The 16,570-nt window shown below is 32.3% G+C and overlaps 1 protein-coding gene across 1 annotated transcript in view; it reads right to left on the bottom strand.

The window, feature by feature from the left end:
- Positions 1-16,570, bottom strand: part of LOC136779677 (zinc finger protein 395-like) — a 105,690-nt gene that overhangs the window by 33,510 nt on the left and 55,610 nt on the right. Inside the window, exons 3-5 of the mRNA XM_066737396.1 lie at positions 13,582-13,799; positions 12,621-12,994; positions 8,766-8,837 (exon numbers count right to left, since the gene is read on the bottom strand). Coding sequence (XP_066593493.1) covers positions 8,766-8,837; positions 12,621-12,994; positions 13,582-13,799 — 664 coding nt within the window. The remainder of the gene's footprint in view (positions 1-8,765; positions 8,838-12,620; positions 12,995-13,581; positions 13,800-16,570) is intronic.

The raw sequence follows: 16,570 nt of genomic DNA, 5'->3' as shown, positions 1-16,570 counted from the left end.
TTAATATTTCTTAATTATAATTAAAAAAAATGATTTATATTTAAATTAATTGTTGATATTCATTAATGATTTAAAAAAAATAAAAAAGAGTACATCTTCTGTAGCTGAAATATATTTTTTTATTCAATTGTGGAGAACGCAATTTATATTCTACAGCATTACGTTTTTATGGAAATTTATCTTAAATACTTCAATAAAAAAAACAACAACAGCGGTTCGTTTCAATGAATTTAAAAATTTTAAACAAATTGCTAATGTAAAGTGTACTAACGTGCAGCGGGTTAACTGCAGCGACTGGTAAGGTGGGGACAGTTTCGCGCAGCCGCTCAGAAAATTCAACTCGCTTTTCAAATCCATTAAAATCTGAAAATCCTTAATATCTCAGCTTCTAAACGATATACAGAAATCTTGTTGTTTTTAATCTTTAGTATATCTTAACGTGCTACATGCGATTATTATAATTTAATTCATCTTGCAACAAAAGTAACCCTGAAATAGTATAATTCATGTTTAGTTTTAAGTTTGTTTACTTTTAGCTGTTTCATAACTAATTTCAATTGTGTTAGTATTTTTCTGACAGTATCTTAACTTTTAAGACGTAAAGTGTAAAAAAAATCATAGTTTCCTTCTTTAAGCATTGTGGCACTTTTGGTTGCGCCAGAAAACAACTGCCAGATAAATTTACGAAGCAATTTCAGGTGGCAATAAACGGTGGATATCAACCAAGGCTCCAGCACGTCCATGAACATGTTACGACTAACGTGCCTTATCGAGAAAATTCAGTCAGTTGTTATTTTCATTGTCGAGTGTATACATCTAATATAAGATTGTAAATGTTACAGAATTAAAATTTTTGAATCAAATAATATCTACGACTTGTCATTATATTTTTGATAAGTAATTTTTTAGTCTTTTAATTTTATTTTGCTATGGATGTGTTCTTCCCTAGATAAATATAATTTTTCAAAATAGTAAATATCTTCTCATATTAGACGCAATGTTGCTACAACCGAATCGATCAAGAAGAATACTAAAGGAGCTGACAGAACTTCGTTTACTAAACTACCTATGATGATTGCATGAAAAAAAATTAAGATTGATTTAGTCCCGAGCTGCAAGAAATGGGTTCATGAAGTTTATGCTGGTATATTTTTAAGTGCAGCGATAATTATTAATATAATTAATATCTGTTAATTTAATTAATTATTATTATTATGATTAAGTATAAAATAAATTGTATATTATTATTTCTGTTATCTTATTTTATTAAAACACCTTACATATTTATTCTTAAAAAGAGAATTTCTCCTTACTATTTTATCCGGTACTAGATTTCGTTTTAGGATTTCTCAAAACTATATACCGAAAAAAAAAGATCACTGAATTAAATATTACCATAACTTAGATCACTCCTAAGCTTTATTTTAATATTTGGTATTTTTAACTTTTATAAATCACGATTACAAGTGTTATGAAAATATTATATTGTTTTATATTAATAAACAAATTTATACATTTTCTATTAATAAACATATATTGTATTATTAATCTCGAACGTTTTAATTCAATATCTATTAATTGTACACAAAAATGCATAAGACATGTATTTAGAGAATTTTTTAATTTTTTATCCACTTTTTTCCAAGAAGTATAGTTTATAAATTATGTATCAAAACATCAGATAAAATGCATTCTTTTGCTGCTTTACGACCTCATTTACGTCTATCTAAATAGGAAATAAAAATAACCCCTTATATTTTTCGCTATTTACAAACACTTTGGGACCGAAAAAATATAATCTGTTTTATAGATATATAGCCAAGTATTACGATAACTGTTTCAGAATTACAGTGGGGAATTTGAAGAAAGCTTTTCAGCACCAAAATAAATAACTGCTCGTCAGTAAAAAATCTAGCTAAGAAAAATTGCGAGAAAAAAAGATCTAGGTTTCAAAAAGATTCAGTAAAACATACGAGGCTATACCTAGCGGCTAATGAAAATAATCGTTGTTTGGTGGCTGTACACATGGCCCACTGCACAAGACAGTTAATAAATCCTTGTTAGGCTGAAGCGCTGTATGTAATCAAACTCTGCAGGGTGTCATCTTATTTTTAATAAACAAATGATTCGAAAAATATTACAAATATAACGAAATATTTGAAATAAAAGCTATTTGACTTCGAGAGGTACATAATATGATTATATTTGTTTGACATTGAGTTGGAGTGCTGAAGGTCATGTGAAGATGAATTTCAATTTTTTAAACATATCTATCTAGCTTTTATTAGATATTCATTCTTGTGGCTTATTTCGAGAGGTTGTTAAAATAATATATTGATTTACCATTTCATCCTGTCATTTATTAGATATGCTAATTTTATATTATAAGTTGATGAACAAGTGAATATTTTGTATGTGTACCGGTTGCGTACACTTTTGTCAACCTACACCTATATGTAGTTTCAAGTCAATATATCTAAGTAACGACTAGATTAAAAGATAATTCGATACAGTGTTTTGTAAGCTCTTAAGATCAGCTGCAGGAATATATAATAATATATAGGGTGTTTTATGCAAAAAAATACTTAAAGAGATTTTAATAAAACTTTCAAATACTATTTTAAGGTCAAACCAAGGGTATCATATTATATCCCTCTCGATATAAGACAATTCTTAATGGAATAACTTTTCAATATTTTTTATATTTTTCGAGATGTTCGTCTGTATAGTTTAAAATGTCTCACCCTGTATATAAATATACACAACACACACTCGAAGCAATTAAACTTAATAGTATCTAATAAAAGTATGAGATGAAATTTAAAGACTATGCTTCGGATTCCTTATTTAACAGGGAAGAGATATAACATGTTAAAAGTGGAACTGCGTATACAAAGTTGTCAAATCATTTTTTACGCCATTCTACTTTTTAACATGCACAAATTTGAGACATACTTTTTTATTAGGTTAACAAATTTTTTATATCTAGCAAAAGACTTAAATGGCGAACACGTGACGAAATTTGACCTTTTACGATTTTTATAAACAATTCAACTTTTAAATTGACACAGATCTCTTCCTTCTCGAATAAAGAATATAGAGAATATTTTTCAATATTTCTCTCCTACTTTGTTTATGTATTATTAAACTTAATTGCGTTGAGTACGTCGTGAATATTTATATGCAGCTTGTCTGACTACATACGGCGGTTTAGCCCACAGAGGACTTATCTACGCTCGTGCAGTGGACTACGAGTGCAGTCACCGGACAACGATTATGGCATCACCAACTAACTTCAGACTCGTGTAAAAAATGCATCACATGATTCACTCTGTGCATACTATCAGCACAATCTATCGGTGAAATTTGGTAATTTTCCAGAGATATTTCGTATATACAACGTGGGAAATTTATCCATTGACATTTCAATCGCAGCTAACTTCATTCCGTACTTTTTCGATCATTTTCTGAACAACTTTGTAGCACGAAGAGGATCATTCAATTTCCCTGCACGCAGTGTGTACGCTTATACAGTTACACATTCTCACTTCACTATGTTTTTACTGGTATTTGTGAAACTTATAAGAAGCGAGAAGAAAAGGGAAGCTGAAGTTGCAAGCAGATGAGAGAAGGATGTAATAAGAAGTAGAGGCACACGGATAACATTCGGCGCGCGTGCAGTCAGGGCCACGATGACCTTAGTAGTAGAGGTGGGGGGAGAGTGTGACTGGAGGGTAGAGAGGGTGGCACGTGCCACGAGTGACGTCACGCGTTGCAACGCGGCGCACGGCACATTTCTAGCCCCATGTGGAGGCGCGCTTCGTTCCACTCGCCACTCTCCAATCGCGCATGCGCCATTCTCATCGACTCATCAACTACCCAATTAAAACTGTTCTATTTTCAAGTCACAAAAGTTATACGCGATTTTTCTTTAGATCGAAGCTTAAGGAATTAATAAATCAGTTTGTCAATTGCGTTTGCTAGTCATAAAGCACGCATCAATTTTAATCGAGTGTTTCTTTCGTGTAGTATTCGCTATGTATACACTAATACAGTGATATTATGGTAAGAATATATAGTGGTGTATTTGCGTACTATCAACAGTACCTATCGATGAATTTTGACAATTTTTAAGGATTTTATTTTGCTATACGTGTGTAGGTTAGATATACGTATTCTCACTTGATTATTATTGGGTTAGTATGCATATACATGAAGTACACTGATTTTAATAGAATGTGTAAATAGCTGATTGAAGGGATTCCTCTCTAGAGAGTTAAAGTATAATCTAATAGAATTGGATTTGTGCGTGCTATATGCACTTGGTAAAATAGGAAAGCTGTCCTAGAATAATAGTACCGAAGACTGCCTAGTGGTGGCGCAACGGTTCTAATCCCGCCAAGGTTGCCAAGTGTAGTACTTTCGGTACTACCGTAGTACCCAAAAGCGACATATCCTATAGCGTAGTACTATTTTGGGTACTACGCTATAGTCGCTGCTGATACTACTGGTCGGCGGAAATACGTCAGAGGGTAGAGACTGTAGAGGGACCGCAATATAGATATTTCTAATTACTAATTTCAAAATACATAATGCATGGTCCGTGAGCCAAGACAAATGTTATTATTATTGTATCGTACATACATACCGCAAGTTATAAAGTAATATAAAGAAATAAAGTGACAGTTTTAATCTTACTGACAGCTGATATACCGATGGTATAAGTGAATAAATAAAGTGACGAAATTTGTAAAATGTACATAAAAATAATTTTTAAAAGTATATAAAGGACTGAACATTTTAGATAAGTATAACAATAAATTTTATAATATAAAATGTAAGATATAAATATTTTGTGGTACTTTGTGGGATTTTATTTCAGATTAAACTATAGTAATGTGTTTACTATGTCACTGTGCTGAGGATGGAGCTATGCGGATTTTCAAAATTAAAATAAAGGAATAGACTAAACATAATGTGGTTATTGTGTCATCGTTGAGATTCAAACTATGTTAATTGAGACGGATAATAAAATAAATGAGTGAAAAAACTGGGTAAATACAATAATAAATAAAAAAGCTGACAAATTAGATATATAATATAAAATGTAAGATATTTTATAGTACTTTCTGGGATTTTATTTCAGATTAAATTATAGTAATGTGTTTACTATGTCACTACTGAGGATGGAGCTATGTGGATTGAACATTAAAATGAAAGGGATAGATTCACCATATTATGGTTACTGTGTCATCGCTGAGGATCAAACTGTGTTAATTGAGATGAATATTAAAATAAACAAGTCAACACATTGGGTAAATACGATACAAATAAAGAAGCTGACAGATTACATTTGTAATTTCTAATGTAAGATTTTATATAGTACTTTTTGGGATTTTGTTTCAGATTAAATTATTGTAAAGTGTTTACTATGTCAATGCTGAGAATGGAGCTATGTGGATCGAACATTAAAACAAAAGGAATAGATTCACCATAATGTTGTTTCTGTGTCATCGCTGATGAGGATCAAACTATGATAATTGAGATGAATATTAAAATAAAGAAGCTGACAGATTAGATATATAATATAACATGTTAGATATTTTACAGTACTTTGTGGGATTTTATTTAAAGTTAATATATGTAAAATAAAATTTTTGTTTTCTTTTTACAATTGTATCTATATTAATTACTATATGTTGCAATCTCTTAAAATTAAGCCTCTGCTTTTATTAGCAAACTAATAGTTCCACACGGCAGTGATGCCAGAATCAAGCTTTTAGCAACAAAAATGAAGATAAGCGCTAGCCAGCAGGAGTATAGAAAATTTAAAGGGAAGCGGTACAAACACAACTATGCCTGGAGAGCATAGGTGTGATTTGGACTTCAGGCAACATTGGCTTTAGAAGAAGAGCGACTACCGCTAACCGTGACATTTTTACGTGTTATCCGTGTGAAGTGGTGCTGCGTTTACCTAAAAACTCAAAGCAAATAAAAATGCTTTTCCTAAATTGATTTGTAATATTGATAAAATGGTCAAATGTAGCCATTATTTAATTAGATTTGGTAATAAATACAGAAAATGCGTTTTATTATAACAAATGAGTTGAGGTAAAATAAACTCAATGTTTTTATATTAATCTGTTAACAAATGCATTTTTTTATTTATTATTGAGTCCAATAAATTAATGGTTATTAAAAAAAAAATTCCTTGTAATGAAAAAAAAAATGAAAAAATTTTAAACTTCACCAAGACTCGAACACGAGCCCACCGCATGACAAACGACAACCTTACCACCTGCGCTACAGCGCTCACCTGATGTACCAAGAGCAAAACAGCCTTTTAAAGACTGACTACAATTCTTTCACTAACTCGTCATAAACGATCAAGAATTAGCTGCAATAATAAATACATTTATCTCCACAGCATTATTGCACTAAATTTATTATGTTTTTAATTTGAAGCATACATTTTACATGAAGATACGATACTTTAAGGATGTTCATGCAATACTTTAAATACAAAACTATTCATATGCTGGTTTATCATAGTTATTCGACTACATATAACAAATATTATAATATTACTTAATTAATTTATGATAGTTGAGCATATGAATAGTTTTGTATATAGAGTACTGAATGGTTTTAAATTATCATATCTTCATGCAAAATGTATGCTTCAAATTAAAAACAATAAATTTAGTACAATAATGCTATGTAGATAAATGTATTTCTTATTACAGCTAATTCTTGATCATTTATGACGAATTAATAAAAGAATTGTAGTCAGTCTTTAAAAAGCCTGTTTTGCTCTTGGTACATCAAGTGAGCGCTGTAGCGCAGGCGGTAAGGTTGCCGTTTATCATGCGGTGGGCTCGTGTTCGAGTCTTGGTGAAGATTAAAATTTTTTCATTTTTTTTTTCATTACAAGGAACTTTTTTTTTAATAACCATTAACTTATTGGACTCAATAATAAATAAAAAAAGTGCATTTGTTAACAGATTAATATAAAAACATTGAGTTTATTTTACCTCAACTCATTTGTTATAATAAAACGCATTTTTTGTATTTATTACCAAATCTAATTAATTAATGGCTACATCTGACCATTTTATAAAATTTAAAAATCAATTTAGGAAAAGCATTTTTATTTTATTCATTCACTTATACCATAAGTACTTTAGCTGTCAGATAGATCAAAGCTATCACTACTCCTTATTTCTTTATTACACTTTATTTTTCCGTATACTAACATTTGTCTTCGTTCACGCCGTTCACGGTGACAGGCTGTGAATATACTATATATAATTTTTGATATATTACGTTCTGCATTTAAGATGGCTACTGATGTATTTCCGCTGGCAGTATACTTTGTGCAGTCTGCATTCCTTATATCAAAATTCACTTACTATAGAGCGTAGTACTATTCAAGATGGCGGACTTGGCAACCTTGAATCCCGCACGAATAGAGATGCGCGCGCATCCAATTGCACGTCTTATAGTGACTTTCTTCAAATTAATGATGTTCGAATTTTCCCGTTGTTCATTGAATATTTTGCATTGTGTTTACATCAGAGTTTTGAGGATACGAAGTGTGGAATAGAAAGGGAAGGGGATAAAATATAGAGAATTTTCGGATATTCATGATTTTTCGCTTGCGGGATAAATAAGATTTTTGCATGCGGATCGATAGGTTAAGTTAGTGGAAACAAATGAAGATAGGCACGAGAGTTTTAAGGAAAAAGAGAAGGAAGAGATGATGCGCATGCGCAGTAATAGCTGTAGCAGAGCAACTCGTTGAACTCTGGTAAAGGAGACGTACGCAGTACGCTAACCTACCTAACCTATAACTGTTAACTGTGTATGCTCCATGATGTTCTACGATACACCACCACGCCATGCTATAACATTAGCCATAGTACACTAGCATTATGTCGTCGACTGAGCTGCGCATGTGCATGTAGCAGCTGCGGAGCAGCAGAGGTTGAGGTTAGGTTTCGAATTGGAGTTGAGGTTACGGTTGGTAGTGGCCGGGGCTGAATCTGGGAAATGAGGATATTCTTTGCACACAGCAACGAATGGACTCTCCCATTTTCTCTCTGCTTACGAATACGTTCGGTGTATATAGATATATATATATACCAGCATCCCAAAACGTACATTCTTCCAATTGACTCTGTATGCTAAACATCTAACGTATCTGAATGGAAAGGATCAGAAAAAAACTACTCGAGTCCCAAAAGTAAACAAATAACACTGCGAGTTGAATGAAAATATCAGGAAGCTGCGCCATTGCGTGCTGCTGTGTAGTAGGAGTGTATATGTGTATATGCGTGCGCAGTCTGAAACTATTCAGACTGATGGCAAGAGGGGATAGTGATTATGGCCTGGTGCTGAGGAAAGTAAAGAGTAGGAGAGGGGGTGTACGAGACTAACACAAGTGTCTACTGTATACAGTGATTCCATGAGCCAGCTTTAGCGATGTTTCCTGACACCCTCCCCCGTTGCTCCCATAACAGCGTCAATTGTCACACTTCCCTCCGACTCCCTTTATAACAGCAACACCCTCTGTCAAGCACGACTACGATTTATCGATGCATCAATGTCGTCGGAACGATGCTTCTTGCCCTGCATCATGTTACTAGTCCCCACCCACTTTTCCACCATTGACCTTCATTTGCCTCAAAGGCTTCGAATGTTTAGATTCGACGGGCTCGAAGGAAACTCCTCGATTGTCCAGTATAGAGAGAGGTCAAACTCACCTGTTCGCTCTCGAAAGTGGAACCAACCCCAGGTGCATTATCGATGGAGTCTCGATTGGCTCTGGCCCGGATCTGAAATGAAAGCAAAATTGTGTAAATTTAATGTAATATACGTGATTTGGGCGAGGTTGGACGGACACTCGAAATTGGCTTATTATTATACTAACTAAATACCGAAAATACGCGGACAGCCTTGGCTTATGTCACAGTTTTACTCGACGTTGCACTTGGCAAGTGCTCGCAAGCAGCTGCATCCCTGACCGGTCAGGGCCGATTCGCATTTTCTGCCGCTTGCCAAAATCTGCTCTCAACTTCACTTCCCAGTTATTACGACAAATTCTTTTCCACTTCCACATTCTGACTGAATTCTGTTTTTTTAGACCTCGAAATGTGTCTTATAATTTTTAAGACTTAAGATAATAATTTTTTTTTACTGTCATAAAATGAGAGTTAATAATTATCCTAATAAAGTTTTTCCTCCTCGCTGGTTTTCTTCTCTTCCAATTATAATCGGATTAAAAGATTATCTATTTTTTGTCGGCTCGTATAATCTTCCCCTTACAAATGTATTTAGCCCCATTATTTAAGGTAATTACATTAGTCATTATATAAGCCTAAACAAGTGGATTTTAAAAATTAAAAATTCGTAAAAAGTTTTAAAAATCTGTTGAAAAGTAAATTTACAACTAATTCTTATATCGATCGAATCTAATAATCCTCTCAAATTAAAATTCCAATTAGAAATAAGTATTAGGCAACCCATCCTTATGCATTCCGCATCCGTCGTAGGGATGTAGGCTTTATTAATGACAGCGATATGTGGATCTTATTAAGCCAAAAAAAGCTAAAACTTTATAAGAAGATCTAAATTTGAAACAGGAAATGCTAGCCTGTTGACACTTTATCATGAATGGTCCTATGAAGGTTTTTTTCATAGTAATGGGGGTGTTTCTGAATAATTTACGGATTATTTCGATCCTGACTTATATCGGATCTGGTTACAATTTCCATATAAAAACCTATGACCATGACCAATTTAGCCAGATCAGGTGCTGTGCAGACTATTCAGATCAGATAAAGTCTAGGTTAACCTTATTATCGCCTTAGTAGAATAAATCCTTTTTTAAACCATAAGACATTGATGAGTTTGGCCAGACTAAGAAAACCGCGGACTAGTTAGATCAGGTTCAGGTATAGTTTCACTTATTTTCTTCTTAACGGAATAATCGTTTCTTTATTTCTTGAAGTCTTTTAATTTAAATTAAAATATATTAAATTATGTAAGAAAGATAATTTGTCCATTTTCATTCTCACCTAATCCCTATATTTTCATAAATAAGGATATTTTTTTCTAAATTTTGCAAAGAAATTAACGTATTCGAATTTTAATAGTAATGTTTAACAAAATTTAAAAGATGAATGCACGAAAATACCACGATTATTTTTTGTTAACAAATATTTCGTCTCCCACGTGATGTCACCTTGCTGAAGACAATATTTGGCATACTAACGTATAATATAAATTATAATTATTATTACTGTTTTTCTAATCCTTGAAGTCAAACAATTTTTGTTTAACATTAATTTAACATTACAACTTGTTTTACACACATGTGATTGAATAAATTAAAATGAGACACCTTGTATATTGAATGTCAAACTACTATATTTACAAACATATCTACGAATTATGTATTGACATGAAACAATTTTATAATCAGAGAAAAAAGTGAAACAAAAATTTTAAGCAAGTATTTTTAATCTTAGCAAAAATAGTATTACATTAATAAAGAAAATTGCTAAAATATAGCCCCAAGTCATATTGCATTATAGTATATATGAAAACAAGTATAGTTAAAATGCTCAAATTATTAGTTTACGTATTTCAGTGTTTTTTTTGCAAATATCATGATTGCAGTAAATGCAAACATAACATATTTTTTTTTAGTTCAAAATATATAAGGTAAATCTCCTTTTGTGTTTATACCGACTTACTAAGACAGATGCCAAAATACATAACCGAATCTATATAAAAAAGTTTAAAAAGTTGAACTACAGTTATATCTCATTCTTTGTAATTAAAAATTATTCAAGTTTATACAATTTAGGTAAAATATTACAGATATATCTTTTATTCATAAGTTATCTAAAGAGTACCTATTAGTGGCCAAATAATTTAATTTTTACTCTAATAAGAGTACAGTAGCTCATCTTGATTACTAATCTTGTTTCACAAAATTATAATTAAAAATTACCGTTGTATATTATGTGATTGATTGTTAAAAAGCTTGTAACACTATTGTAACTTCTATTATATTCCTACTAACTGTTAAATGAGTTTAAGTAGAATAACTTTTCACACTCAACTGTACGTGACAAAAATCTTGAACGCGACCACTATTGCCACTAATCCGTAAAGAACGTATTTGTCTTAATTAGTAACCTAATTCTTAATCGTTTCACTCTTATGAAACGTTGTCCACTCTCACCCCCCATTTCTCTTTTATTCTGAGAAATTATATCAAAATATTAAAATCAAACATGAAAAGAAGCAATTAATCAATTGCTAAGGAAATAACACAACTATGACTGCAATAAATGATTGTATTAAAAACTAAGCAAATATACGATGATTCTCTAACAGTGGTATATAGAATTGTGTTATTTGGCTACAGCAGTTATGTATATAATTATATTATATCCCGTACAGTGCACTTGACTAAAAGTCATTTTATAAATATCTTTTTGTCCCTCAATTGACTAAAAGACGATTAAAAGATATTTTTAAGTTACTTGGTGTTGTATGGGACATTACTATATTTTATAAAATTTTAAAGCATTAATTTTTAATGGCTATAATAATTTAATTAATTGCATTACTTAATCTAAATTGTCATTTTTCAGAACTATATTCACCCACTGCTTTTAATATTTAAATTAAACCAAATATATTAAGTTTACTATAGTCAAATGAAATGGATTTTCCTATGTGCTATTGCTAAAGGAAAATCCGATATTACATTTCAAAGAAAATATCATAACTAGTCACTGGTTCTCTTGGCGCATGTTTCAAGAATCTATTAAAGTTATATCGCATAGAATTTAACATTACTCACATATCACCTAAATGAAACTTTAATGTAATACAAAGGCATCTTCCTTTTATTCACAATATTTTGTTTTAAACATAAGCATCTTCAGTGAGTCTATCGTGCGTGTGAATCATCAAAGGTAAATGTACAGGATGTTTCACGTAATACGCTCCAGCTCGGAAAGAAAACTCATTGTCAAGTTCAAATTGTAAAAGCTTATAATTTAATTATAATATTGTTTACATTTCTTAGCGCTTCACTTGTTCCTCAGTCCGGTCGCTGGCCTATTATACACTGAAATGCCCGCTTACCAGCACATATTTCAAATGTTTACAATTGCACGATTGGTATCCAGGTTTAAATGGCCCAGCCCATAAGATCCCTTCTAGAGATTACCAACCAATCACAAATGTGCTCATTAATAAATTTTAATTAATGATAACTCCTAAACTAAGGATGCTAGAAAACAATTTTATTATACTTTTCGTTGTAAAACTTGATTCCCTTTCTACTTTCTTCGAGTTGGCATCCTTAAATCACACACCCTGTATGTACAGGAGTCGACGGATAAATTGGATCAGGGCAAGGTATCCAAAGTAACAATTTACATTTATCTATGATATGACAAAAGCTTCCATTAGTGGTCGATGCACCATTATTTCTTCGCACCCTATTGTATGCTGTACAAACGAGTTTTATAAAAATGACAAAAACTAACTTAACAGTTGCAAGAAAATTAAGAATGCAATGAAAGATAATTAACCTTTTTTCTACGTGGATGCTGCTCCTCGAGGTAATCAGGTACGATGCCTTCGTCTAAAGTAGTGGTGGATCCAGGAGTGCTGCTGGACGAAGATCCGGATGCGTTGTATGGATAATGGACCTGGCTGTGTTGGGGATGTGCAGGTGTGGGCCATAAAGAGCCAGTGGTCGGTGCCCCCTCGTCAGAGAGGGGTGGGCTTGGGGTACCACTTCTCCAAGAGGCTCCACTGCTGCTGCTACTGTTCGAAGTCCCACCGACCCCTGGGGATCCGATCACTGCATTTCCTCCTGCACTTGCTCCTCCTCCACCCCCGCCTCCTCCACCTCCACCTACTCCAACACCTCCTGCGCCTCCTGCTCGACCTCCCCAGGAACCTTTATTTTTAACATTCGTTCCAACAACAATTAGTCTCGTATCTTTTCTAACTATCTTTACTTCTTCGGATTCCTAATCAACTGGTCGTTGAACATTAAACTGATTCTTATATTCAATGATATACCATTCATAGTTATCTACGAGTGAACAAAAGGTAAAATCTTAAATAAAAAATAAACGAATTTTTATGGTATATAGTAAGTGGCTGTTAACTATGCTTAAATGCATAAATTAGAGTAGTTATAAGAAAAGGCTTCCTGTGTACTATTTATAAATCTGTTTTTTATCGAAGAAGAGTTATTATTAAAAAATCAACATAAATAGAGTCTAAGTCTAAGTTAGAAGAGATTTCTGGAGAAAAAGAACATGGTTGGATTACTCTCACGATAAAAGTATCAAATTAAACAACTTTAGTCCTGAATAACTTCTTCATTTAAGGCTAGATTTAAAAATAATACAGGAGCTATTTTTTATGAATATAAAACTATCTATATATCCATTGGATTAGTCATAGTTAACGGGATACCCGGTGTTAATTAGGGCAAAATCCGAAAGAATTGGAAAGACGTAATTATATTACACCAACCATAATTGTGCTGGCAGTGAAGTGGTAAGGGGTTGTGAGGGCTGTGTGGTGAGCAAGAGAGGGACATCAAGACGAGTGCGGCGGTGCATTCGTCCATGCAATCGCCTCGTTCGTTGGTGCGGCAACCCTCGCGTCCGCATCCATGTGGCATTCGATCGCTCCAGCCGGAGTACGAGCGTTCCGAGTCGTTGCTTGAACTGGGCCGGCGCTTTCTTGATCTAAAATTCACAAAAATCAAAACATTTAGTCATTTAAATTCTTCAAAAAGTTGTCTTGTTGATTTCGAACATAAATAAAAAAAATGTATAAATATTATAGATTGATGGGATTTATATACTCAATGAAGAAATGTATGTTCTTTTAATTTAAGAATAATCAAGTGTTTAATAACGTTTAAAACAGAGACACTGGCTGCTTAACATTTTTTTATGATTCAACTGATTTTTTAATTAATTTATAATATTTTAATTATTAATTACATTATTATGGTGGACGTAAACAACTGTGTATTTTAATTTTTAACAATCCATACAGCATACTTGACTAAAAATTTTCCCATTGACATCTTTTAGTCATCCAATTAACTAAAAGACACGTAAAAGATTTCTTTAAGTCATTTGGTGCTCCATGGTTAAGACTGCTTTTATATTTATTCAAAAGAAATAAACAAATAATATTTCTGAAATCTAGGCGCTGAGAATAAATTCTAAAGGACCCCTCCATCGCTTACTTTTTCCTTTTAAGAAAACACAGGATTTTGAGGGACTCTGGAAATTCTTTTTGAATTCTCCGTAATTATTGAGATAATAATTATGGGAAATCTCTAAAATTAATTTCCACAGTCCATCAAAGTCTCATTTTATGTAAACGGGAAAAATAAGCGGCTAGAGGGGTACTTTAGGTTTTTTTATCATCGTCCAAGTTTCAGGGATATATATTTTATCTTTTATTTAGAGAAAATTTGGTAGGTGCTTGGTCAAAATGAGAAAGCACCATTTTTAACAACACCCAATTGTAATATAATGTACACTAAAAATTATTTCAAAACTCGGGAAATATTTTTCTTTTTGTTATAATTAGTCACCAAGGCTACTAAATTAACAGTTTATATGAGTTTTTGAAAATTGCTTCGCTATTTGTACGGTCACGCATAATTATTGACATATCGTTTTATTCTCTATGCAAGCTTCTACAAACTCTGCAATTTTCACTGTAATCTGTATTTTTACATGTAAACACCTGTTCCGAATTTGTTAAATTCCATAAGGCAACGTGTTGAAGCATTTTTTAAAGGTATTTTTTTTCCAATATTTTTATCAGCTGCGCCACTGCTATGAACATTCAATTCAATTTATAAGTATTGCGATGGAAGGTTTTTAAAATATGTGTGAAGTTAAATTACTTTTCATAATCATGTTAATAAATATTGAACCACTAATTCGAAAATGACTAATGACAAGACTTTAAAACGACGGCTCTAATAAAATAAATATAAGGTATTCTAAAAAGGTTAGAACAACAAAGAATATCGAAAACTATGCGTTTACATAGCAATATTGTATGAAATAATTTTCAGGCCTTTTAAAATTCTATTAAATCTTAATATTGTTTAACCATGGGTTGAATGTTGAATGGCATATGAAGGTCACCTTCGGTTCTTCTAACCCCTATATTTCATTACATACCTATTCTTGTATTTTATTTTTAAAGCTGCAAAAACCTATTTTTAATATTTTTATTTTACATCTAGTCATTTACGAGATATTTTGAGCTGAAATTATACGTATCAAAATGAGTTTGGTTAAAGTAGTGTACGTGATAGCTACCCTGACACACGTTTAGTCTACTTTCATATCGAAATATTATATGTATAAACGACTGGATGAAAATAAAAAGCAGACTTTTGAAAACTTGTAAGATATGCTATCAAGATATGTAATAGAAATAAGAGGGGTCCTATTTAAAAAGCTGAATGTGATCTACCCACATCCTTCAACACTTTACCATAGGTCAAACCAAATATATAAACTAATAGAGTTTTAAAATTACTGTAAATTACTTCTTACAATATTTGTCCTATAACGTCTACTTTTTAAGATTTATCTTGTTTCCCACCTTTCTGGGAAATCCTATTTACATTAGAAATAGAGGATTAAGCTACACTTTATTTATTTTTTTGTTGTCATAACACATTGTTTTTATGCCTGTACGATATTTATTTATAGAAAATTTGTGTAAAGTCTAGATAATTTTATATGACTACGTAAGAAATTTTCAGATTCCATTGTAATAATGTCTATATATATTTACACTATAATACGTCATATTAATAAGGACCTTGGGTATTTTGCGTAGCACCACCAACCTCTATGTAGAGAATATTCACTTAACCTAAAAAGTGTCTAATCAAGTTATTATTTAAGTCAGTTACGAGTCAATACTACATTTTTATGTTCAATGCTGCCTCCAAGGGTGAAAAAGCTAGGTTATTTTGTATTTGAAGACATGCTTTGGAATAGCAACTGCGCATGCGTGTTTCAAGTCCCCCTGTCGACCATTTTGCGTAACGACATGACATAGAACACGTAACGTAACTCAATCGGAGAGTCTCATTACTAGTTAACTTGTTAACAGACTTCTGCTCTCGTTCAGACATAAATTTGTAACTAATGCATTTATCAGATGTCATATATATGTATACCACAGACATGGAGCAAAGGTTGTAATCAAGTATGTAAGTGAAAGAACTCAGTATAAATTCCAAAATACCTAATTTGGCGTGGCAGATATTTGTAAAACAAATAGGCAATAGCAAAACATTTCCCCACAATGACTCCCTTATTGCAAAAAGCAGCTGTTTACCAACACTTTTTACGAGAGCTTTTAGTCGTAGTACAACATAAGGTGATAAAGAAGAGAGTTCTGAGGAGAATGAACTAGACTGATCGTAAAAAATTAAATTTCTACTATTGCCCGTTAAAACATTGGG

Source organism: Prorops nasuta, unplaced genomic scaffold (assembly GCF_024137725.1).
Source record: "Prorops nasuta isolate Cenicafe-Biocafe unplaced genomic scaffold, Cenicafe_Pnas_1.2 PNAS00017, whole genome shotgun sequence".
Lineage (NCBI taxonomy): Eukaryota > Metazoa > Arthropoda > Insecta > Hymenoptera > Bethylidae > Prorops > Prorops nasuta.
Note: the sequence above shows the minus strand (reverse complement) of the source record. Positions and strands in the feature narration are given on the sequence as shown.